Genomic DNA, 24162 nt, shown 5'->3' on the forward strand with positions numbered 1-24162 from the left:
CTAGGCAAAACAGAAATTCAAAGGCAAAACAGAAATTCTAATGAGCAGTGATTCTTGATAAAATTTTCCAAATATTCATTGCAAAAATCTGTGTCAAAACAGCTTAATGAATAGCAAGATAGAAAACATTCAACCCCAAGCACTAATGCTATATTATTGTACTAAACTATGAAAGCCATTAAAGCCACTGTTATATTTGGTCTTTAACGCATTAAATAGCATTTTTACAACACAGACACGATCAAGCAACACTGCACAACTGAAAACAAATTTAAGAAATCTTGCTGCATACTATTCTACTATTTGACAATCGTAGCTCTCCACATTTATTCACACACCTCTACAACAACATGAGCTACAGCATCAATTAAGACCTGAAAGGAGAAGATGATGCTAAGTGATACAGGCATCATAAAAAAAAAATACGCTATATGCTAAACTAGCACAATCTAAACTAAACATGCATACAAAAGGAGCTTGCCTACCTGGCTTTTTCAATAAAAGTCCAAAGAACACCTAAAAAGCAGGAGGGGATAAAAAGATTTATTTTCAGTGCCCACATAGGGAAGCTATCATGTCACTTTACCATACAAAGAAAAATAAATAAATCTTGGAAAGTAATACCTATACAATTAGCTGGGGAGGGGGAGCTAAGTAGCCAAAAAAAAAACAAACAAACAAAAAAACATTAAAAGACTCTGGTTATAATAATTGTCTCAAATTTTCATGGTTTCCACAGAAAGTAACTTAAAAGTAGCATGGATATTTCAGATTCTCAAAAAAGTGGGGGGGGGCATGGGGAGGGGGGAGGAGGAGGAGAGGGAGGAAATCAAGAGAACTCTGCATGTATGGAATTTAATTCAAAAGCTTCTACCGGAAAACATTAAAGGTAATGTGTTCTGAAGATGCATGAGCACCCTGAAATTTCCAAGTTTAAGACTAAGCCAAGCAACTTTAAAATAATCTTCTATAGCTTAAAATTGCACACTGTCAGAGACATTTTTTAGAGGATTGTCTACGTATGAATTTCCCAGTTAAATCAAGAACCTATAATTTTGTCTGACAGAATTAGTTCATTACTCTCAAATTAAAACAAAGGTAGATTCACTAAGAAAAAAAAAGATCTGAACTCTATAGAGCCAGAAAGAATTATTGTAAAGTTATTTAAAAAGCATGACAGCATGAAGAGAAACTAAAAGTCTGAGTTTAAAACTAAATAAATTTTACAAGACTGTCCTGTATCCTGCAAACCTGTACTCTTTCTAGTGGAAGGTCTACATATCAGTTCCCCAATAAGACATAGGAGATGGCCATACAGCTGAAGGCTCTGATGTTATATACAGGGTCAATTTGATACGACTAACTACTTGTGTTTACCAGGTCTTTAAAGCTCTACAGATACTTAAATTGTTTGCATTTTCTTCTTGTAAATCAATAAGGTTCTCACCAGAGAGGACGGCTACCCAGAGGTGTCCATTTAAAAAAAGAAAAAAAGAGGCCAGTATAGCTCTTCTGTTATACTTAAATATTTTAACACAATGGCTGATGTCTGCACCATGTCAGAATTCCGTTCAGGTTCCTACGTTTTCTAAGAAATATGTACATATGTTTGATGGGATTTAAAATCCATTAATATGTTCCTGCAATGAAGAGCTAAGTTTCGTCCGATGGGTGCACAAGAGTGGCTGGCAGCTTGGGCAAGAAAAAAAACCACCTCTTGCTAAAAAAAGATTTCAGGATTTCAGTCTGTTCCCAACATCTCTACATGTCTTGCTAGCACCTATGAAAGTCCCTAGACATTTGTCAACCTTTTGCATACAGTACTTCAGAAAGAACTGTATTTTCCCAAATTTCTCTCCTCAACACTTAGGTATTTCTTCCTGGAAGGTTGGAGCCATTTCTATGGTTGAATGTGTCGTAGCAGTGTTTACGAAGAATTCTCTAAATAGTTCTCAAGAAAATATTTTTCTAATTTTAAAATAAAATAAAAAAAAAAAAAAAAAAGAGACAAGGAACACATAGAATTTCAGAAAACTGGTAAATTCAACCTTGCTTAAAGGGTACTTATTACAGTAAAGAGCTAAAGAACAAACTAAACTGTTCTATGTCCTCAAAACTCTCTATTTACTGACAGTCATCTGTATGATCACATTATCTAGTTTTCATGAGGATCTGGACCCAAATGTGCTAAATGGTCTTTGAAGAGAAACCATACATAGTTTTCATAGTACTTGGAAAGCAACACTTTCAAACTAGACATGTGAGCAGTTTGCAATTTCAAGTATAGTTTTTTCAGACTTAATCACCATTAAGTCGCTAAATACATCAATTATCATTGACTCAAGATGCTGATTTCACAATTAATACATTTCAATAATTACATCTCTTGTATGTTTTAAATTACCACACAGAATCCCTAGACTGGAAGGCAGACTTTGATCCTGATGATAAATCCCACCACAAAGAACATTCTCAACTCAGAGACACTTTTCTGTAATACTTCATAGCAATACACCTATATCATTTAGGTCTACATTTTCAAACAATCTAAATTAATAAATTTTCTGGTCTTTGCTTCCTAAAGAAAAAGCAATAGATCAATGAAATTTTTTTTCACTACTTGAAATAAGGCATTTCTCAAAACTTCTGTGCTTTAGTTTTCTGCTTGAATAGAAATAATACTACTCTTCTATTTCATGAGGTTCTACTAAAATATATATATAGTGTCTGTAGAACAGATTGAGAAATTACATTATTGAAGGCTATGTAAGCACCTAGAATACGTACCCAAGGAGGTTTCATGGGAGTAAAACATTGGGAAAGTCGTATCCAAAATTAAAATTTAGTATATGGTAAATATCAGCAGACTCTTTCCAGAGAGCTTTCTAATCACACAGAAGACAAACACAGAAGCGTTAGAAGTTACCTCCTTTTTCCACCAAAAAAAATAGAAAAAATTACACTGCTTAATCTGTGTACTCGCTACTTATTTCTAAACCTTGATATCTAACTGGGATGTACTGCTTCCAATCTGCTTCATTTGACAGCTTCTGTTCTTCTTTCACTGCAGACCTTCACCGCCATGGGCCCACTCATCCAGTTTAGCCTTGCTCTCACAAATAAAAGGTTTCTCCAGAAAACAGCTCATTCTGAAACTACCGTGCAGCATAAACAGCAGAGAGTTCTTTGCTGCCAAGCTTTCAAATCCATTCTGAAGGGAAAGAAGGTCCCAGAGTTGTGGCACGTACAAATGCACAGATAACATATTTTGTGTAGTATCTCACCAGGAGGCAGTAAAGCAGCAGTTCATTCCCTTTATCATTCTTGCATACAGAAAGCAAGGAATATCCTTCAAAGCTATCAAATGGAAAATATTATTCTTATATACACTCCATCTTCCCAACACTACAAACCCTAAGCATTTGCAAGATTCAGACAAAACAAGGCTTAATGGACATATTTGGCACAAGTGGGATCCAGAAACTGGTACTAGGTGCCTGAAACACTAAGATCATGGGGTTGGAACAACGCATTTCAGATAAGCAGTCATTTGTACAGTGAATAGGAGCTCCCAAACTGTTTACTTAGCCATCATCATGAGTGATAACAGCTTCAAACAAGCATGGAGGCACTCTCAAGATCCTAAACCCAGAGATCAAGCTTGTACCTTTGGCCTCATTCTGCACAATCCACCACCCTACGTTAGGGCACAACACTTCTGTCCTCCTACCTTCCGATTACACTCCTTATCCAGCAAAACAAGGCCTCCACAGCTTCACTCTCCTAAGGCACATCCTCTTGCAGGATTTTCCTGCCCCCCACGTACTGATACTAAAGCACACATTCCAGATAAGCAGGGGTAGTCGCAGGCACTGCAAGAACAGCTGATTGCAGAAGCGATTATTTTGTACCACACAAGCTACAGCCAAGCCACTCCTCAGGTAGAAGCTATTGCAAGATGCAGCATCTGGAGGAAGAACAGCAGCAGCTGTGATTTTGCACCACCGAGATCCTTCATCCAACACCGGCAGCATTCTGTGCAGCAGAAAGCTGGCCCAGAGTAAACAAGCACTTCTGAAACCTTTTCCTTCTCCTCATCCTGTGTCTAGGCAGAGCTGCTGGGGGTGCACCCATCCACTCAGAACTGACAGGGCTCCCTTACTGAAGGTAAAGCACCTTAACTCATTCTTAGAAAGATCTAGACAAAAATGTTTCATTTACTTTGAAAAGAACAATACATTTAAAGCATTTCCCAGGAAAGAACTTTAATCACCTGTTTAAAAGCTACAGAGGCATCCTCCACTTTGATGAAGCCCTGCACCATGACTGAAAGGGATGCAAGGCTGCCACACCACACAAGGAAGCTTGACTTTATAGTTTTGCCATTAGGAGACTCCTCTGCAAACTGGGAGACCTGGATTTCAGTCCTGTTTCTAAGCCTATTTATGAATTTTTTAATATTAAATAGCAATTTAATGAGAATAGAAACCATACTGGTAAGAGTGATCTCAACCTCTTCTAGCCACTAAGCTTCTAGGAGTCAACCACTATGAGTTAAGTAAAGATCCACTTGTTCCCTCTCATTCATGAACATGTCATTCATTCCTACAAAGTAACTCAACCTCACCAGGTGGAGTGAAGGACTCCCTTAGCTTAGTTTGGTCTGGTATGTGGTGGGGTTAGACCAGGGAAGCAGAAGACTCAAGTGTGCATCTCTTAACCTGAAGAGGAAGAGGAAATTTGACCTGGCTTTTCTACTTCTTGGAAGATTAATTAAAATCACTCTCTAATTATGTAGTAACATAGGGATTCTTCCATCAAAAAAAAAAAAAAAAAAAGCAAGGCAAATGTGTAAAACGCAGTTACCTACCAGTTAGGGACCAAGCCAATTGGTTTTCAGATATAATGAAAGTTCAAAGATTTTTAGATCATAGTTTTCTATCAATATAACCATACTGTTGTTATTCTCAGGTATATCTCATCCAGAATCCCTAAGTAAACAGGACTATGACTATTTGCCTCTCAACATGGATTAAATGCATTTGCGCAACTGTAAATTATAATTTAGAAGTCCTTGTACAGATACATATTATATCTGTAAATATGCATTCTTCCAGTTTAACTGGTAGAAAGGATGCAAGCTTAAGCCAACAGCACATTAGGTCTTATACTGCCTGTGAACTTAAGTCAGGCTCCCAAACATAACACCACCACCCACAAATATAAGACGAGGCTGACAAGGAAAGATCTGGTACACTTGCTGAAACTGTATCTTTTTAATATTGCAAGTCAATTGCAAGTCAATAGCATATCCCCTTCAACTACAACTCAAAGTTTCCAGGATCTGCTAAAATTTTCATGATTTCAGCTGCTTTTAGATTACTTCGCATAAGTGAATTTTAGAATTAAAACATTGCTTGTATGTCTTTCACAAAGTACCTGAGCAAGAGCCAGAAGCTGAAGTCCTGCAGTAAAAGAGATGGCAGAAGAAACATAAGAGCAGCATTTAGACCACTCTGAGCAGTGCTGAGTCAACGTAACTATGGAAGTACAAGTTGCTTCCTATTCTGCTTCACCTACCTACTGTTTGACAGCCGGGGTCTGAACGCAGACACTCCATTGCAAGGCACAACACAAGCTGCAAAAGCCACAGCCAGGCATTCAGAGACTAAATGAATTTCTATCACAGATTAAACACAGCAGAACCAAAAGTGTTTATCAATGAATAAACTCTAACTACTTAAAAGGAAAACTGTTCTTCTATAGAGTATGTGTGAATGGTAAGGGTCGCAAGGATATGGAAAATGCATTTTCCATATTAAATTCAAAATAACTTCATTACATCGGTCTTTAGAAATCCCCAGTGAAAAAGTTAGGACACAGATTAAGAAACACCTACTGTGAGGAAGTTGCAAGTCTCCAAAAATACCAGCGCTTTGACTCCTCCCTCCCCTTTCCCCTACTCACCCTCCTCCCCAATATCAAAATACATCTTCCCCAGGCCTTGGCTCTGGAATGGTAGTTTCTGTGAACAGACCATACCCGACCATATGATTAGCCATTATCACCTTTTATAATCCACTCTACATTAAGATGCAAATCCAACAGCTGTGGTCCAACTAAGTTATTTACAAGGGTTTCCCTTTCAGATGTCCAAGCCAAAGCTACAACCAGTTCTGCGACATAAGTCCAGCCTCTCTCCACAGGCAGTAACAGATCTCGGTCTGTGACCAGCGGCATTTTCCCATCCACGCTATGGTTCAAACGGTTGCTATGATTTCAAATGGTACATCTACCCTTATTTTGGCGTGACTGGCTGCATTTCAGCTGCTGACATCTAACTGATTGACGCATATCTAAACAACGTAGTGGTTATACAAACAAACTGGCAGTACGCACCGGTGTTTCACCACTGTGGATTTACTTGTAATAGAGTGGCTGGCAACGCAACCGTGGGAAATTTAAGAGAAACACCAGCATGCAGAAGGCCTAAAGCTGCCAGCCATCATCTCTTTACCAAGAAAGAGGCTTTGCGTTCTGCGCTTTTTAAGAGGAGCGGGAAGCTCACGGAAATACCTACACAGGTATCTGAAAAGGCAGATCTCTACCTGCCTCAGACGGCATGTGTGCTGCACGAAAACACCCCGGTGCTTCCCTTTGCAGACGAGTGACGGCACGTCCACTACATAAAGTGCACTCGAGGGCTGACCCATACAACACTCGGGGAACTGCTCTCCGCACCCCACCACCACCACCACCACCCCCCCCGCCGCCCCCCGGTTCCAGCCTATGCCCAGCCTGTCTGCCATATTTCACGCGGGGGCACCTCGAACTTACCGCACACGGGTGGGGAGGGAGGGAGGGAGAGAGGGAGGGAGGGCGAGCAGCGGGGCCCGCCGGAGCCCCCTGCCCCCGCTCCACCACTCCTGCGGGTAGGGCCGCCCCCCCCCGCCCCCTCCTGCGGGCGAGGCACCGGCGGGGCCCACTGGGGAAGGAGGGAGGCGGGTGAAGGAAGGAAGCCGCGGGGCAGGCACCTGAGTGGGGCGGCGGGCAAGGCGTGGGCAGCCCCCGGGCCGGAGATCCGGGCACCGCGGGGCGGCCCAGCCCGGGGGAAGGAGGGGACGGAGGCGGGAAGCGAGGGGTGGGGGGGGGATATCGGACAGAGGGACGGAGGGGCGGGCGGGCGGCAGGCCCCGGCGGGCCGGGCCGCAGGTGGGCGTCGGGCGCGGCCGTCGGAGGAGAGGCCGCCGGGCAAGTCACCTCTTGACGCGGATGATCTGGTCGCGCATGGGTCGGATGTCCTGGAAGCTCTGCTGGTTGACCAGGCTGTAGACGAGGATGAAGCCCTGCCCGTTCTTGATGTAGAGGTCCCGCATGGAGGCGAACTGCTCGGTGCCCGCCGTGTCCAGGATCTCCAGGACGGAGGGGGAGGCGTCCACCTCGATCTCCTTGCGGTAGAAGTCCTCGATGGTGGGGTCGTACTTCTCGATGAAGGTGCCGGTCACGAACTGCACCGTGAGCGCCGACTTCCCCACCCCGCCCGAGCCCAGCACCACCACCTTGTACTCCCGCATCCTCCCGCCGCCGCCAGCGCGGACCGCCCGCCCGACCCGCACCTGCCGACGGCCCCTCCTCACCCCCCCGCCATGAGCCGCCCCTCCCTGCCCTGCCTCGCCCGCAGCCGCCGCCCCCGCTCCGCTCCGCGCCCGCCCGGCGGATGCTGCCGGCCGCGGCGGCTGCTGCTGGGCGGCGCTGCCGGCGGCGGGGCCGCGCTCACGGGGCTGCGGCGCGGCCGAGGTGGGGCGCCGGCCCCGCCCCCTCCTTCCCCTGTCGCCACGGCAACAGCCAACCGGCCGGCGCGCGGCGGGGCGCCGAGGAGGAAGAAAGAGCGGGGAGGAGGGCGACGCCCCGTCACGTGGCACCTCCCCGCGTTCCCCCTCCTCCCCCCCCCGCTCACCGGAGGGGGCCGGCCAACCGGCGGGCGCGGCGGCCGCACGTGACGCCGACGGCAGCAGCGACGCGGCGGGCGGTGGCGGCGGCGGCCCAGTCCCCGTCCCTCGCCCGGCGCTGTCGCCGTGGAGACAGCGGGCCCCGCCCCCCGCCCCGCGGGCGAGCTCCGCCGCACGCGCCGCCCGGCGGGCCAACCGGCGGCCGCGCCGCGGTGACGCGCCGGGAGGGGCGAGCCAATGGGACCGCGGCCTGGAGGGAGGGGGGAGCGGGGTTGGGCGGAAGTGCCTGTCAGGGGCCGGCAGCGGCGGGGCCGGGGTAGTCGCCGAGGGGGGAGCGGGGGCGGCGCGCTTCCCCCGGGCCCCGGGAGCGGCCTGTAGCCCGAGGGGGAGCTGGCGTCGTACCTGGGGAGGGTGCAGGGTGGTTGGGTGAGGCGGCGGCCCCTGCGCTGCCGCTGTCCCGGTAGGTGGGCGGGAGGGGGGGAGAGGCCTGTGCTACCCGCTCGAGGGGAAGATCCCCGTGCGGGCTCCCCGGTTCGGCTTCCCGGTGTGCCGGGGGTGGGGGATCTGGCGTGGTGAGTTTTTGCTGTTGGAAACTTGGCGGGTCTCCGGAGGCTGCGGGGGGCCCAGGGCCACCCTGTTAATCCCGGTGGTGTATACAAGAGTAAAGGGGATTCGTAAAAGCTAAGGCACCGATCCTGTGAGCCTCCCCTCACGGTGCGCTGTGATGGTCACTCGAGGGATGCTGGGATGTGTTCGTTCCTAACAAGTGCCTGCCTCCTTGTCCCCTTCTGATAGAGGCTGTGGGCCAGGAAAGATGGTGGTACAGTTTGAGAAAAATGCTCCATATGAACAGGAGCGAAAATGGAGATGATTGATGATAAGACATAAACAGTTTCTCATGGGAACCGGTATCGCTCTGGAAAAATACTCGCATTTGTATGCCTGTCTTTCTGCTGTGAGACAGACTCCTTAACCCTTCATTTTTTTTCTCAAACATCCTTGGAATATAGGGAGAAACAATTTTATTTCCATTAGGCGCTTAAGGTTCAGCCAGTAGTCTGCTGTTCAGATGCTTTCTGAAAGCTGTCAGGAAAGGAGCTCGCTCCTGGGGTTGCATTTCTTGTGCTGTTCTTCCCTCCGCGTTGTCACGTCATTGTCTCAGGTGAGGCCTAAGGTGTCAGCCTGCTTTCCAGGCAAGTCCAGTTCTGCTTCCTTGTTGACCTGTTTTCACACTTCCCAACCTAACTGGAAATTTTTGAGTGGCAGGTGCGTTTCTGGCTTTTTGGACCCCATTTGTCCTCTATCTGAGTGTTCGGGTTAAATGTTTGTACTGTGCAGTGCTTTAAGCTTTTGAGTGTTTTGCTTGGGCCTTCTGCTGTTACGTTTTGGCTTTTCCTCTTGTGTTGTTTGTTGTTGGGTTGGTATTTTTTTGAACTGCAAAACTTCAAAGCAAATTTATCTTAGTAGGATGCCCATAGCTTTGGTCTGTCTAGAAGAAAGAAGATTATTTGCTGGCTTCTTGCAATGCCCATGTAGTCAAAAAACACCAAAGCAAAACCAATCCCCCACATCTCTGTGTGATGTAAATACATTCAATACCAAAGAGGTACATGGAATTTTTTACAAGACTCTCAGAATCCGTTTGTAGTTGATACAAAGCCCGGTCAGTCTAGTCAGAAATGAGTAATAATTTCAGTGAATAATCTCGTTTCTCTTGGTGACTTGAGACTTTCAAGCAATAGAAACGAGCCTACAATAACACAGAATAGCACAAAATGCAAGATACTGCATGTATGGATTAATAAGTATTTGTTGTAGAAATCTGGGAACCCTCCAGCAGACTAATGGGAAAATACCTGGGTTTATTAGTCAATGATGAAAGGAAGCTGCCAATTTAACACGGTTGTGAAAAAACAAATATAACTGTGGTGTGCACACAGTCACATGTCATGCTTCTGGGTGACTCGTGAGACATTACTGTGTCCAGGTCTGATAAACCACATCCAGGAAAGAGGAACTTGTGCAGAAATTCACTCAAGAGGGTTACTGGAAAAGAACAAAGCTTATCTACAAGAGTACACCGGGAATATTTGTCTGATTAACCTAGGAAAAGCAAATGCGCTCGGGGGTTATGAGTAACCAATAAGCCAGGGTAGAGTCAAGCTCAGCCGAATAGGCATTTCAGCTAATGAACAATATTGATAGAAGGGCACGGATCTAAACTGATTATAATCTAGATAGGTCTTTCTTTTCTATCTCAGAGGACTGAGGGTTTCGCCTTCGCTGAAGAACAGTGAAAGATGAACAGGCCTTAAAATGTATTGTGCTTCAGAACAGGAAGATGATGTGCAATCATACAAAATGTATCTAAGTGATCTGTGTTGAAGGGAGGAGATGCGGGCCTGCCTTCTTACTCATCCTGAGACTGGAACAATCTCCCGATGTTCAGTACTTCTCAGAAAGAAGCTGTCGACTGCTGGCTCATGGTGAGGATGATGATTAGAATGAGAAGGCAAGGGTTCATGAAGAGGTAACAGGAATGCTCCCACTGGAAAGATTTATGCCAGGTGTTCAGTCTCATAGATTGCCGAGTTTGGTGGGCAGCAAAGCATTTTTTCACTTAATGATAGTGGGGTGATGTATACAGGGACTAAAGAAACACGTACCAAACCAAAATATAGAGCGACCAGTGTATACAGCATGGAGGATGGAAAAGGAGAGGCAGGATGGTCTACTGGGGGAAGTGCTGGATGCCTTGAATGGATGACTGTTCCCCAGGATTTCAGCCACTTCATTTGAGAGACTGAACACCTTACTATTGCTCTATTTTTCTAGCCTTCACCCTTGGTTGATTTTGATTCATCTGGGGAAAATGACAACATTGAAAATTCAGCTGATACATGCTGGAGGCTCAGCCCTAAAAACCAATACAGTATCAGAGCCCTAAAAACAAATACAGTATCAGTTTTGTGGAGTGAGTTACAGTGAGGTGGAGAACATGGGACCGTTTAGGTGCTGCCAGTCTTTCTTTTATGCACATTGCTTATACTTTTGCTATTCTCTACCAAAAAGTAGAGGGGAAAAAAAAAAAAGTAAATTTTGGTGGAAGAGAAACTTCCTGCCACAAAAGATTGAATGGGGCAAGGCTTGCCAGGCAAATGTCTCAGCCCACAGCATGGTTTCCCAGCATGACTTCCTTTGCAGCCTCTCACAGGAGACTCGGGAGTCATCAGCCGTTTTTTGCCGGCTTCCTAGGATTTAGAAACTTCAGTCTTATTGCTCACTTCCCAAGTCTTTTTTTTTTTCTTTTTTTTTGAAGTATCTTATTTCAAGCTTTACCAGGCTGTGGCCAGCCACATGGTCTTATGATAGGCTGGAGCTTCTCAATAAATACTGTATTTTTATCTTAGGCAAAAACCAACATACTGTTTCATAAGTATTTTGCTAACTATTGTAGGCTCTGACTACGCATTAGGGTATGTGTATGAAAGAGGAACAAGGCCTCTAACATCTATTTCCATTCCAAAGCTGGGGTTTGCTAATTCTTAGTAACAGTATCAGTGGCAAGATGTAAACCAGAGCAATATAAAAAATGGGGAAACCCCTAGCCCCCTCCATCTGAGAGCTGATGGTGGTCTCCAGACACCGAAGCACAAGAGAATGTGTGAAATAGAGCCTGTCTACTCTACCAACTGTTCTAGTGTATATTTGTTTTCCATGGTCAAGAGCTCTTTTAAGTGCACGTTAGTAAAATAACAGTGATTTCCTGGCCTTGCTTACTGTCATATTTTTACATTCAGGCTGTCAGTGTATGTCATCACATGGATTGCTCCTAAGCATGTGTCATTACCGTATTTTAGGAAGTGTAGCCAGTGTTAAGGATCGAGATTATGTTTAGTCTTTAATTTTTCTTGCTAAATCAGTTGTCTTATTAGAACTGTCCATAAAGTTGTTATGAAATTCAGAATGGAACTAACTGGAGGGAAAAGGTGACTGACTTTTCTTACCCTATCCTTAGCATTTTCAGATCACTGCACTGTTAATTTCCCTTTTATCCCACCAGTAATATTGTCCCTTTTTTTAACTGATTGCTAAATTGTAGGTGTTTGACATCTTTGTTCATGAAAACAGCAGCTTTCTAGAGGAGAGCAGGAACCACCTGAGTGCACTTGTAAAGGCAAAGGAGGTTGGACCTCCTCCGTCCTGTTTGGTGGCGGTTGGTTGGCAGCTCTGATCACCCAAGAGCCTGACTGGTGAGAGCCAGCACTGTCTCCAGCCTGGTGGAGGGTGTGGAGTGGGATTTAACTTACTGCACTGGAAAAGCATGTTACAGAAGCTAGGTTTCATTAGCTTCACTGCTTGCAGGCCAGTTTAGGTTTGTTGGGAGGTTTTTTTTTGTTCTTAAGGAAATCTAAATGCTTGGATTTCAAGGTATAGAAGGTGTGCTTTTGTTTTGTAGTGGTGAAGCCTGGTGTGAGCTCTGAGTGAGATGACTTTTGTGTCTGTGTTAAGCCTTAATGAAGTCAGGAGAGCTATGTCTAAAGATGGTGTATCAGCTCTCCACAGACCTCATTGTAAGATCAGAGTCAAAATTTGCAGTGATGAATTGCAGTCATCAGTGTCTGCGCTGGTTGGGGTTAACAGTTCTCTAAGTGTAGGGAGTTGCCCATGTACCATCCCGGGCTTAGCGCACGAAGCTGGTAAACTAGGGTGCATGGGGGCTGAAGCTCAGCTGATCCACCGAGTGTAGTAAGTGTGACAGTGACCAGCATTCCCCTGCTTTAGTTCTGGTACCTGACTTTGGGAAGACCATTCACAAATCTGAGGTAGGCGCTAGGAAATTCTTGGCAAAATTGAGACTTTAGCACTTGGATTCCCAGCAATCAAGCATGCTGAACGGCGAGATCTTAAACAAGCTGATTGGAAATGAGTGGGCAGCTCTTTTCTCCTCAGTTTAAATTGCTTGTAGCCTTCATTTGAGCCTATTTAGAGTCAGGGAGCCAAAATCTGAAATGGTCTCTTGCTGTGTTAGCTCCCCCACCCTGCCCAGACCCACACTGCCTTTCTTCTTCTTACACCCATTGTGGTGCTGCCTGTCCCTGAGCTGGGCCAGTTCAGCTCACTAAATTTGTAGAAAGCAAATCCAGACTAGAAATGCAAATTCTTTTATAATTGCTAGCTGCCAGGGACTTAGCCATGAAAGAGGAACAGAGTTAATGCCGTCCTCAGCTTGAAACAGTTTAAACCCCCACCTATTGCTTCCCAAGAGACTGTTTTCTGTTGTGAAGGAAAACAAACTAGATTTCACTCCAGCAGAACGAGATTCAATTAATGCGTTTTACCTTACAACTAGAGAAGACAACTAGTGTGAACACAATTACTGTGGCCCCACCAATAGCTACACATTAAGTTGCTGTACCTGCCACTTTCAGTTGTGTGCACCAGTCCCCAGGGTCTGGGTTTGTTTTTTGTTATCTTTGGTTGTTTTGTTTTTTGGTGGTTTTTTGTTTTTGTTTTTGTTTTTTTTTACAGATTGAAAGAGATGGAGATAATAGGAGTAGGCATACCAAAGTCTTCTCTCAGTCATAATTTAATTTTCTGACCAGAAAGGAACATTAAGGCTCCGGTCCCATGGGTTTATTTCAGAGGATGGCCAGTTTGGTAGCTCTGCAAATCGGGACAGCTTTCTGTTGTTATCATCTTATTAATGTTCTTTCCTGACATTGCAGATTAACTGTTCAAAGGAAGGGGATCACTCATCGAGGGGTGATGGTTTTTAACTACTTAGTGCAGTCAGATAGCCATCCTTGTCACGTAATAAGGTCGTTGTGTTTAACTGAAGATGGTGGTTAAATCTAAAAACAATAATTGCTCCTGGTCCCTCTTTTTATTAAGAGTGAAAATTTGATCGAACCATTCCCCAAAGCATTAAGAAATCTAAATGAAAATATTAAGGTTTAGCATGTGACCTGATTTTTACTGTTTCTAGTGGAGTTTTGATGGACTTCTGCTGATGTATTATGGGTTTTCACAACAAAGTTTTCTTTGCTTCCCATAAAAGCAAACAGGAGACCTTGGTGGTGTTATTAATTTTAATGAAAAGCTTCCACTGCATGTCTAAGTTTTGTAAGAAATTCTCATCTGTCAATAAAGTTAAGTTAAAGAGCTGTCGTTCAGATGTAGGTTGAAAACAGGGGAAGTGAGTTTCAGGATATAAAAAACCACAGTAAAATAAACTAAAAACAGCTAATTTATTATTCCATTTGACTGTTTCTTTCTTCTTATGATGTTCAAAAAAAAACCAATTCAATTGCAAGACTTAAGAGAAAGTGAAGATAATGATAGTCTGTTTTTATTAAGGTACAAAAGTCTTGCAATATCTGTCACAAGTCACGTAGCCCTTTTTTTTTCTGTCAGACTTGAAAGGAAATAAGTTTAACTCCTTCTTTTTAACAACCGGAGTAGAAGCATTAGGGTTGTATGTTTCACAAGCATCAGATTTTGTAGGCGTCAATAAAAAAATAATATTACAGTTACAATAGTATTTTCTTTTTACATGGTTATTTTGATCAAAATAATCAGAACTGAATTAAATTGTAAGATGCCTTAATTGCTATGAGTTACACTGTAAATTAAAATAAGATCACAGAATCAAAGAACGATATGGGGTTGGAAGGGACCTCTGTAGATCATCTAGTCCAACCCCTCTGCCAAAGCAGGTCCACCTAGAGCAGGTTGCACAGGAACGTGTCCAGGTGGGTTTTGAATGTGTCCAGAGATACAGACTCCACCACCACTCTGGGCAGCCTGTTCCAGTGCTCTGCCACCTTCAAAGTGAAGAAGTTCCTCCTCATGTTTAGATGGAACTTCTTATGTACAAGTTTGTGCCAATTTCTTCTTGTCCTGTCACTGGGCACCACTGAAAAAAGACTTGCCCCATCCTCTTGACACCCATACTTTTAGTATTTATAGGTGTTGATCAGATCTGCCCTCAGTCTTCTCTTCTCCAGACTAAAAAGACCCTTAGCCTTTCCTCGTACGAGAGATGCTCCAGGCCCCTAATCATCTTTGTGGTCCTCTGTTGTACCCTCTCCAGCAGTTCCCTGTCCTTCTTGAACTGGGGAGCTCAGAACTGGACACAGTACTCCAGATGGGGCCTCACCAGGGCAGAGTAGAGGGGCAGGATAACCTCTCTCGACCTGCTGGCCACACTCTTCCTGATGCACCCCAGGGTGCCATTGGCCTTCTTGGCCACAAGGGCACATTTCTGCCTCATGGTCATCCTATTGTCCACCAGGATTTCCAACGCACTTTTCTCATATTTATTTCTTATATATGCATTTTCTTAAGAGGAGCAGCATTTAATCTTCATCTCATGTGTGATCAATTTACAATTTAGATCAACTCAAGCCAGTACGTGTCCTAAAGCTGAGTTGGTCATTTTGGTATATGTCCGAGTAGGCGCATTTGTTCTGGATGTTTCTATGTACATTATCTGTTGTAGGCAGTGCATCTGGTTGCTCCCCGAAGCAAGCCCCAGAAGACCCCGGAAGGGGCCCACGCTCCCTCCCTCAGTGGATGCTCAGATGTAGACAAGAGGTGGTTTGGGGATATGGGTGTGGGGAGGCAGGTCTCACCTGTAGAGTAGCTTGTCTCTTTCTACCTGAAGGTCCTATGGAGTTTCCGCTTCTGGGAGTTTGTAGAGCCCAACCTCTAATTAGCGGAGGAGGAAGTTTTACCAAAATGCGTCAGAATTGTGAGTTTCATATATGATCTTTATCAACATAGGGGTTGCTAACCGCTGGCCTTCAGAGATAAACAAGGCCTGAAAACCATGAGGGTTTGCGTCCCAGCACTGGCTATTGGATTTGCCTTTCAGTCTTTAGATATTGTTGCTTCTTTTTGCTGCTTCCTCATACATTAAATGCTCAAGGTTTTTAACAGAAGCCAGGAGTTCCATGTTCTTCATTCCAGTAGCTGGTGCTTTAAGAAAACCCAATATCATAAATTGTGATAAAATGGAAGTTTTGGCAACAGTGACTATGGATGGAGTAAAAATAGCTCAGTAATTATTCTGAGCCTGGAGAAAAGATTCATCCAAGGGAAAACCAAGAAGGAATTAAGTTTGTGAGGTGTACGAAGCTCTCATATTCTTCTTTAGGTCTTCAGTGCTGTAGATGAATGCAACCCTGTGACTACTGCTTTCGAGCAAACTTTCAAAGCTGTGTTATTGTGGGAGACCTATCCTACAAGCGCGAGATATGCATATGCTACTTCAAAGAAGAACCACAGCTCATTTGCTTGAGGAAAATAATACAAAGAATTAGCTCCAGCCTCTCTTTGCATTTCCTCTTGGGACTTCAGTGAGGGCTGATACAATTGCAGGTAGATTCTTGCAAAATAATTTGGGAGCAACTCAGAACACACCAAACAAATCCATAAAATTAGATTTCCCAGAATTATTAAGAACCTTTCATATAGATCTGGTCCCACTGCATAGGGCTGAACTATATCAGGATACCTTTTCTGGGGCAGATTCCAACAAGATTTCCTCATGGGTTTGGGGTGAATGGAGTGGGCATATTAGCTGACTGATGAATCTGCCAAAATTGCTCCGTGACAATCTTCTTGAGGTGGTCAGTGTCTGTTTCTTTCTGGTTCTCCTGTCATCTTTCAAGTCAATGTTTTTTCTCACACGCGGATCTCTTTTCTAGTTACTCAGCAAGGGGAAAAAAACCCAACATATCATTTTGTAGTTACTTAAGGGAAGAGTTTGATGTAGCAGTGCAGCAAGAGGGTTCTCTCTTGGTTGTTTGGTTTTTTTTTCATGGTGTCACAATTCTTGGTTCTACGCTTGCTGCAAACTTCTCTTCCTCATGTGGCTTCTTCTTGGCTTCCTTCTCTTTTTAATGTAGTGTCTTCACAACTCCTCTTCCCCAAGGCCTTTCATGATACGTTAGCTCTGATGATGACCAAATTCCTACTCTCTCCCCTAGCTGCTCTCTGTATCATCATATTAGGTGTCTCACCTAATGAGCACAGAGCCCTTGGGCTCCAACACACCATCGCTCCTCCTTTTTCAGTCAATGCCTGTGGGGCTATTGCTGCAGTTTGAGGAGCTGTAGAAAGGAAATCAGCACTATTCTGGTTTTTAATTGTGATTGCATTTATGTGATTGGTATTTTCTACCTCTTGGTACAAAAAACCCCACCAACACTTTGATTAGAAGTTCAGCATTTCAAATTCTTTGGCTATATCCCATCCTGATATCCCAGCCCTATAAATATTCACTGGTTGGTATAGCTCTCAGTTTCTGAAATCACCCATGAAGGGGGTTACTTCCACTTCTACAGAGGGACAGCACTGAAGCATCTTCCTTGGAAATGTCAAGATCACTGCCATGAGCAGCTACAACTGAAACATACTGGAATTTCTTTAGAGCCACAGAAAAGAAATAGGCTGATGAGTGGATTTCAAGAGATCTTGTAGGTCACGCTCTCCTGTGAGGCAGTTTGAGTGCATCAGGGTCAGTCCTGAAGGACATCTGCACAGCCACTTCCTGACCTCCCACAGAGGAAGGTGCACAGCCCTAAGCATCCTATTCCTGTGTGTTGCTGTCTGCACCATGTTAGTTTGAGTTTCAACTTGAGTCTCCCTTTGTGTACTTTAACCCTGTAACACCTTGTCCAGTTCACTCGGGTTGTGAAGCTGCGTGTCCCCTTTTCAGCAGACTTTTAGGAACGTCAATAAAATCAGATTTTCCCCTTGGTCTTCTTCAGGATAAAAGTGCTGTGGTGTCGTGGTCTCAGTTGGGATAACTTTCTTACTAGCAGCTGGTATAGTGCTGTGTTTTGGATTTGGGATGGGAATACTGTTGATAGCGCACTGGCGGTTTTGGTTGTTGCTTAGCACTGAAGGCCTTTTCTGCTCCTCAGATTGCCCCGCCAGCACGTAGGCTAGGTGGAGAGCGCAAGAAGTTGGGAAGGGACACAGCCAAGACAGCTGACCCCAACTGACCAAAGGGATATTCCATGCCATATGATGTCATGCTCAGCATATAAATCTGGGCGAAGAAGAAGGAAAGGGAAGACATTCAGAGTTACAGTGTTTGTCTTCCCAAGTAAGTGTTGCATGTGATGGAGCCCTGCTTTCCTGGAGATGGCTAACACATGCCTGCTGATGGGAAGCAGTGAATGCATTCCTTATTTTACTTTGGCTGCATATGTGGCTTTTGCTCTACCTATTAAAATGTCTTTATCTCAACCCATGAGTTTTTTCTCATTTTTAGTCTGCCAGTTCTCTCCCCCATCCCAACTAGGGGGCTACATGGTTCTAGCTGCCGGCTGGGGTTAAACCACAGCGTATGGACAACATTGTATAGACCTCTGATCGAATTTGCATCATCCCTGGAGTTTTTCTGACTAGAGCATCCTTTTCCTGAAGCAGAGCATCCCAGACTGGACACAGTACCTCAGCTGAGGCCTTCCCAGAGCTGAGTTGGTAGGACTCACTTACCTTCTTGGTAGGGTAGACTTTTGTTTGTACCTACCTGTATAACCTAGAACTTCTTTTTACAACAAAACCAGGGTTGAGTTAATTTGTGTTAAACTTGTGATCTCTAATTAGCCTCTTCCAGCCTGCTCCTTCATGAACAATTTCTGCTCAGCTACTTGTATCTCATCCTTCAATTGTCAAGCCAATTATTCTAAGTGCAGTACCATTCACCTGTCTTCACTGAATTACATCATAGTTTTCATACTATATTTTCCCAATTTGTCAAGACAATTTTGAATTCTAATTTTGTCCTTCAGTCTACTTGCAGGTCCTTCCCGACTTTGTATCATCCTCAGATCTAATAAGCATCATCTGTTCCAACAGATGTAATACACCAATAAGTGACTGGTTGCTGGATTGTTCCCTAATCCAATAAGTGTTTGTTATCTTTATTGTTACTACATAAGAAACTAGATTTTAGCGTGTTCAGCAGCAGCATGTTATTGGATACAGCTTAGGGGTATCTGCTCTGTGACCACAAAAGTGACAGCAGTGCAGACTAGAGAAACCTGAACCAGCTAGCATAGGTAGCACATAAATGCTCACTAAACTTGAAATAGTAATTAGGAGCATGATTTGCACTGCTGCATCTAATTCTCTAGGCAGTGGTTGGTTTGGTTTTTTTCCTGAGAAGCTCATATCTGAAAAAACTTGCTGTCTAATTAGATATGGCTGTACCATTGAACATGCTACCACTGAAAAAAAATATCATTTAGGTAAAAACTGTGATGGCTCAGCTTTTTCGTGGGGTGCGACATAATTCACCTCAACAGCCACATCCCATCTAGGCAGCTGTTAGTGAAATCTAATTGTTTAATTAAAAAGCCTAATTAATAATGCATGTTGCAATATAACTTTCTTATATTTACTTTTGCTTCCTAAAATTTGCATCACTGTGTCATCAAATGTACTCTTGCATCAAAGCTGCTGATTGCTTACAAATCAAATACTTGATTTGCATCCACACAAAGGAAAGAAGATGCTGAAAAAGTCTAGAATTGTGTTTACTGCTGTCTTTGGATGAAGATTTAACATCTTTGTCGGAGACATGGACAGTGGGATAGAGTGCACCCTCAGCAAGTTTGCCGATGACACCAAGCTTGGTGGCGCGGTCGACACGCTGGAGGGAAGGGATGCCATCCAGAGGGACCTGGACAGGCTTGAGAGGTGGGCTCGTACAAATCGCATGAAGTTCAACCAGGCCAAGTGCAGGGTCCTGCACCTGGGACGTGGCAATCCCAGGCACAAATACAGGTTGGGTGGAGAATGGCTGGAGAGCAGCCCTGAGGAGAAGGACTTGGGAGTGCTCATGGATGAGAAGCTCAACATGAGCTGGAAAAGTGCACTGGCAGCCCGGAAAGCCAACTGCATCCTGGGCTGCATCAAGAGACGTGTGGCCAGCAGGTCGCGGTAGGCGATTCTACCCCTCTACTCTGCACTCGTGAGACCCCACCTGGAATACTGTGTCCAGCTTTGGAGTCCTCAACACAGGAAGGACATGGACCTGTTGGAACAGGTCCAGCGGAGGGCCATGAAGATGATCAGAGGGCTGAAGCACCTCTCCTATGAAGACAGGCTGAGAGAGCTGGGGTTGTTCAGCCTGGAGAAGAGAAGGCTCCTGGAAGACCTTATAGCAGCCTTCCAATATCTGAAGGAAGCCTACAGGAGAGCCGGAGAGGGACTCTTTGTCAGGAAGTGTAGTGACAGGACAAGGGGTAATGGTTTTAAATTGGAAGAGGGGAGATTCAGATTAAATATCAGGAAGAAATTCTTTAGTGTGAGGGTGGTGAAGCACTGGAACAGGTTGCCCAGGGAAGTTGTGGATGCCCCATCCCTGGAAGTGTTTAAGGCCAGGCTGGATGGGGCTTTGAGCAACCTGCTCTAATGGGGGTGTCCCTGCCCGTGGCAGGGGGGTTGAACTAGATGGTCTTTAAGGTCCATTCCAACTCTAACCATTCTATTCTATTCTATGATTCTAAGATGCAAGACTCTGCTGTAAATACCCAGAGGCCACAGAGACGTATGGGAGCCCTGTGGGAGACCCACCCAGAGTCTGAAGACCTGAAACCATGGGATTCAGACCCCTCAACTCACTCCAAAGCTGCTGTTTTGGGGCCTGGAGCAGTCTGCTAAGGGAGTAAGCAGGTTTGTGGAGGTCCAGTGCCAAACGGGCATGGTGCTCCTTGGTCTTCCTGCTGGTCTGGACACCCGTCAGTGCTTCTCATCCTGGTGGGACATAAGGATACCTGAAAGCAGAGGCAAGTCCACAGGCAGTATCTGCTGGAAGCTACTCAGCTGATCCATTGCTTTATGTCAGTCATTCCTTTAAGTTAAAAAAAGGACATTTTAATGGGCCATTCTCAGTAGTTTCAGCTGGGAAGGCATCAGATTATATGCAGGCAGCAGATAACCTGGAGAGCACATCAGTATCCAGGGAGGAATGGTGGAAAGTGGTGGTCCAGAGAGACCTCGTCACGTGTGCAGCAAATGAGATCCGCTTGTTGGATGAGAGCTGGCAGTAAATCAATGCAAATTTGAGCTGGGAGAGCACAGGGTAAGGGCTGTTTCTTTCCACACAGCGCTGGTCTGGAGGGGTCTCCTGCACTACCACCCCATGACTCTTGGCCCTCAGTGCCTAAATCCCCTGTGAAGGTGGTTCAGGAGATCCTCAGTCATTCAGGTGCTTGAAAAACATCATCCAATAGATCTTTTCGGCTGCAGTCTCTAATGGAATGCAGCAGGGAATTTGTGTCCCTGAAGTAATTTAAAAGTTGTTTGGAACAAAAAACAGAAAATAACCATTTAAGTCTCAAAAATAATTCTTTACAAGAAGAAATAGCTGCAGTTTAACGTAGGAGGAAGAGAAACCAAGCCAGCTGTAGCTCCAAAACAGCCACGAACAAATGTGCTATGTGTCAGATGGTGATATATTCAGAACAGTACTGTATCTATATGTCTCCACTGTGGTGTAGGTATGGCTGCAGTTTGTATTAGGGCCAACTGCACATGTGGGGACCATGGCAATGCAGCCTGGCACGTGTGTGTGTCCTGCGGGGGGGGATAAATATGTGTCCCTCTGCTCCCCACAGCGCTATACTCGGTGGGTACTGGAGCTCCCTCTCATTTGAAGGTGAGGTGTGTGTGTATGTCTGTTAGCTGTTGTTATACGTGTAACCCCTCTGCTGGCATGCCCCAAGCCTGTTCTAGAGAAAATACATTTCTATCAGATAACCTTGTATTTTTCTCTATGCAGAAGGAGATATGAGCAGCAAAAGTTACTGGGCACCGTGGCAGTGAAGTGCTCTCTTAACTGTAAAAACCAGCTACCACATGTCTAGTTAAGGACCAGCTTTTCATTAAGTAACCTTACAGGCAAAGTTTTGACATTTTTAAAAACATACTGGGAAAGAAATCAGTGTTGTATTTTTAAAAGTGATAATTCATTTTGTATGTTTTATCTAAGTACCTATGTGTGTATATATGTAAGTGTATTCTCTCCCTCTGTGTGTGTTTACACAGGCTCAAACCTCACAGCGTTTTATTTAAACCTGGACATGATCAAGAATTTTTTTAGAGTGGTTAATTCTTGCCAGTTTGAGCAGGAAATAATATTTTCTCATGTTCTAAATTAGATAGCTGTCCAGATAAAAATGATGGTAATATAGTTAAGACACACATACAAACCCACTAGATGATCTGAAAGACCCTCGATGATCTGAAAGGTCCCTCCCAACCTAGACGATTCTATGATTCTATGAAAAAACCCTATTTACAAAGAAAAGACAAAGCAGCATGTTTTGGTTAAACAGACTATTTACAACTCTCTTTGCACTGTTTTGTTTCCTTTATTTTGGTATTTTAGCTAGTGCCTATGAAATGGATTGTCTCTGGTGCTGGTATATTGTTACACAGAGCCGTTTGATTAGAGGAAGAAACACCTATTTAACAACCTGTAAAGGAAATTAAAGAGCAAGAACAGTTTTTGCTGCAGTATTTTCCATGGCCTTGAAAACCTTCAGCCAGAGTCTCAGCTGCTATCTTAAAGCTGCATTGGTTTTTGCGACCTGAAGTGATGACCTCTGGGATTTGTGGGACCACTGTATAAATACCAGAGCTTTCAACCTGCCAGGGTCGAAATAAATAATGCTTTTGGTCCAGTCCTGGCTCCATGCTTAGCTATCACTCCTTGATTTAACTAGCATTGCATGAAGCAGCAGAGGGGAGAAGGGAGTCCTCAGCAGCTCTGCGCTTCTCCCTCACCAGGGTGTTGCCATTTTCGTCTTGCAGATGAGGAAACTGATGAAGAGAGAAGATGTTTCCTCACTGCTGTGCTAAAAAATGCACTTTTTTTGGAGCCAAAAGAGGCAGTGGTGGAGCTTTCCAGTGCAAAGTGAAGGGCAAACCCTTCTCCTGGGGAACTTCTGACAGGGCAAGAAAACTTTGTTCCTCCAAGCCCCTCACTTGCCACTGGAGTGGGAAGGGAAGTTGGTGGAGAAAAGAGGAATGACAGCAACAACATTCATGTCCTCCAGAGGCTAAAGCCAAAGGGGCAAGATGCTGCTCTTGCAGTGCTGCAGCACCCCCCTTGCGCCCACACAGATGCTTCGTTCCTCTGAGGGCAAAACAAATTAAATAGTAGGTGACCTACCAGCTCTACCTGTGCCCATCTGCAGTGGGCGGGCAGGTGGACCCACAGGGATGGGAGTGGGCAAACTAAATTGCTAAGAACATAAATGCCTGAGGAACGGGATTTTTAAAGTTATTTTATTTTTCCCCTGAGATAAAAGAGGTAGTGATGAACCCAAACCTTGGGAGCTGAGGATTGGCAAAAGGTGCCAATCTGAGCTTTATCCAGAGGAAAAAGGCATCGGTCTGTGAGGTGCCAGGGATGCTTCTGGCGGCAGAGCACAGAGCAATTCCTCCCCACGGCAGGCGCAGGAGAAGGTTTGCTGTACCAGCAGGCGTAGCTGCAGGCTGCTATCATCATAAACCTCCAGCTATGTTCATTTCACCAAAACAAATGCAAAGTTAGCTCCTAGGTGGGTACAAAATGCTCTAAAAGGGTCTTGGGCTTTTCCTAACACAGGAAAGACACAGCGAGCCAAGCCCCATGTCTTGTGCCCACGCAGGGAAGCCGTGTGGAGTGATGCCAGGAAGGGCTGAGGAGCTTGGTTGGAGCTGGGTGAACAGCAGAAGACACGAGCCTGCGTCACTAGCATTAAGTTAGAAAGGTGATTGCAGGATTGAGGGCCTAAGGCAGACAAATCCAGTCAGATCTCTCTTCTGAAGGAGCAGGAGCTTCAGCAGCCCCCTGGCTGCCAGTGACAGTAGCAGAGCAGATGCCATCAATAGCCAAGGGAAGTTTAGGGCAGGCACGTTGCAGGTAAGCCTCATCTCACCTCAGCTGCCTCCAAGGTCTGTGGGTGCCCCGTGGAAGCTAATCAGGCCCCCAACCTTCTCAATTTTACTGGTTTAAAAATAGCCTCAGGCACCTTAAGGGACTGCAGCTGAGGAGACTCCCTCATAACCCAGCTGGCTGAACGGGCCCTGTAAAATCCACTTGCTACCCTGGGTCCCCCACAAGGGCATTTTCCAAGTGTGGTACAAATAGACATTTCTACATTTCTGTCTTTGCATGTGCTCTGATTCAAGAAGGAAA

At 45.0% G+C, this 24162-nt stretch overlaps 1 protein-coding gene across 2 annotated transcripts in view; it reads right to left on the minus strand.

Moving 5' to 3' along the window:
* The window catches only part of RAP2A (RAP2A, member of RAS oncogene family), a 28438-nt gene extending 20855 nt beyond the window's left edge, over window positions 1-7583 (minus strand). The window contains exons 1-2 of one of the 2 annotated variants that reach the window (XM_074160874.1): window positions 7440-7574; window positions 7261-7388 (exon numbers count right to left, since the gene is read on the minus strand). In XM_074160874.1, coding sequence (XP_074016975.1) covers window positions 7261-7388; window positions 7440-7574 — 263 coding nt within the window. Of the gene's footprint in view, window positions 1-7260 lie in introns of both variants that reach the window. The other variant, XM_074160881.1, reaches the window with a different exon arrangement.
* Window positions 7584-24162: the final 16579 nt, after the last annotated feature.

Source organism: Numenius arquata, chromosome 1 (assembly GCF_964106895.1).
Source record: "Numenius arquata chromosome 1, bNumArq3.hap1.1, whole genome shotgun sequence".
NCBI lineage: Eukaryota > Metazoa > Chordata > Aves > Charadriiformes > Scolopacidae > Numenius > Numenius arquata.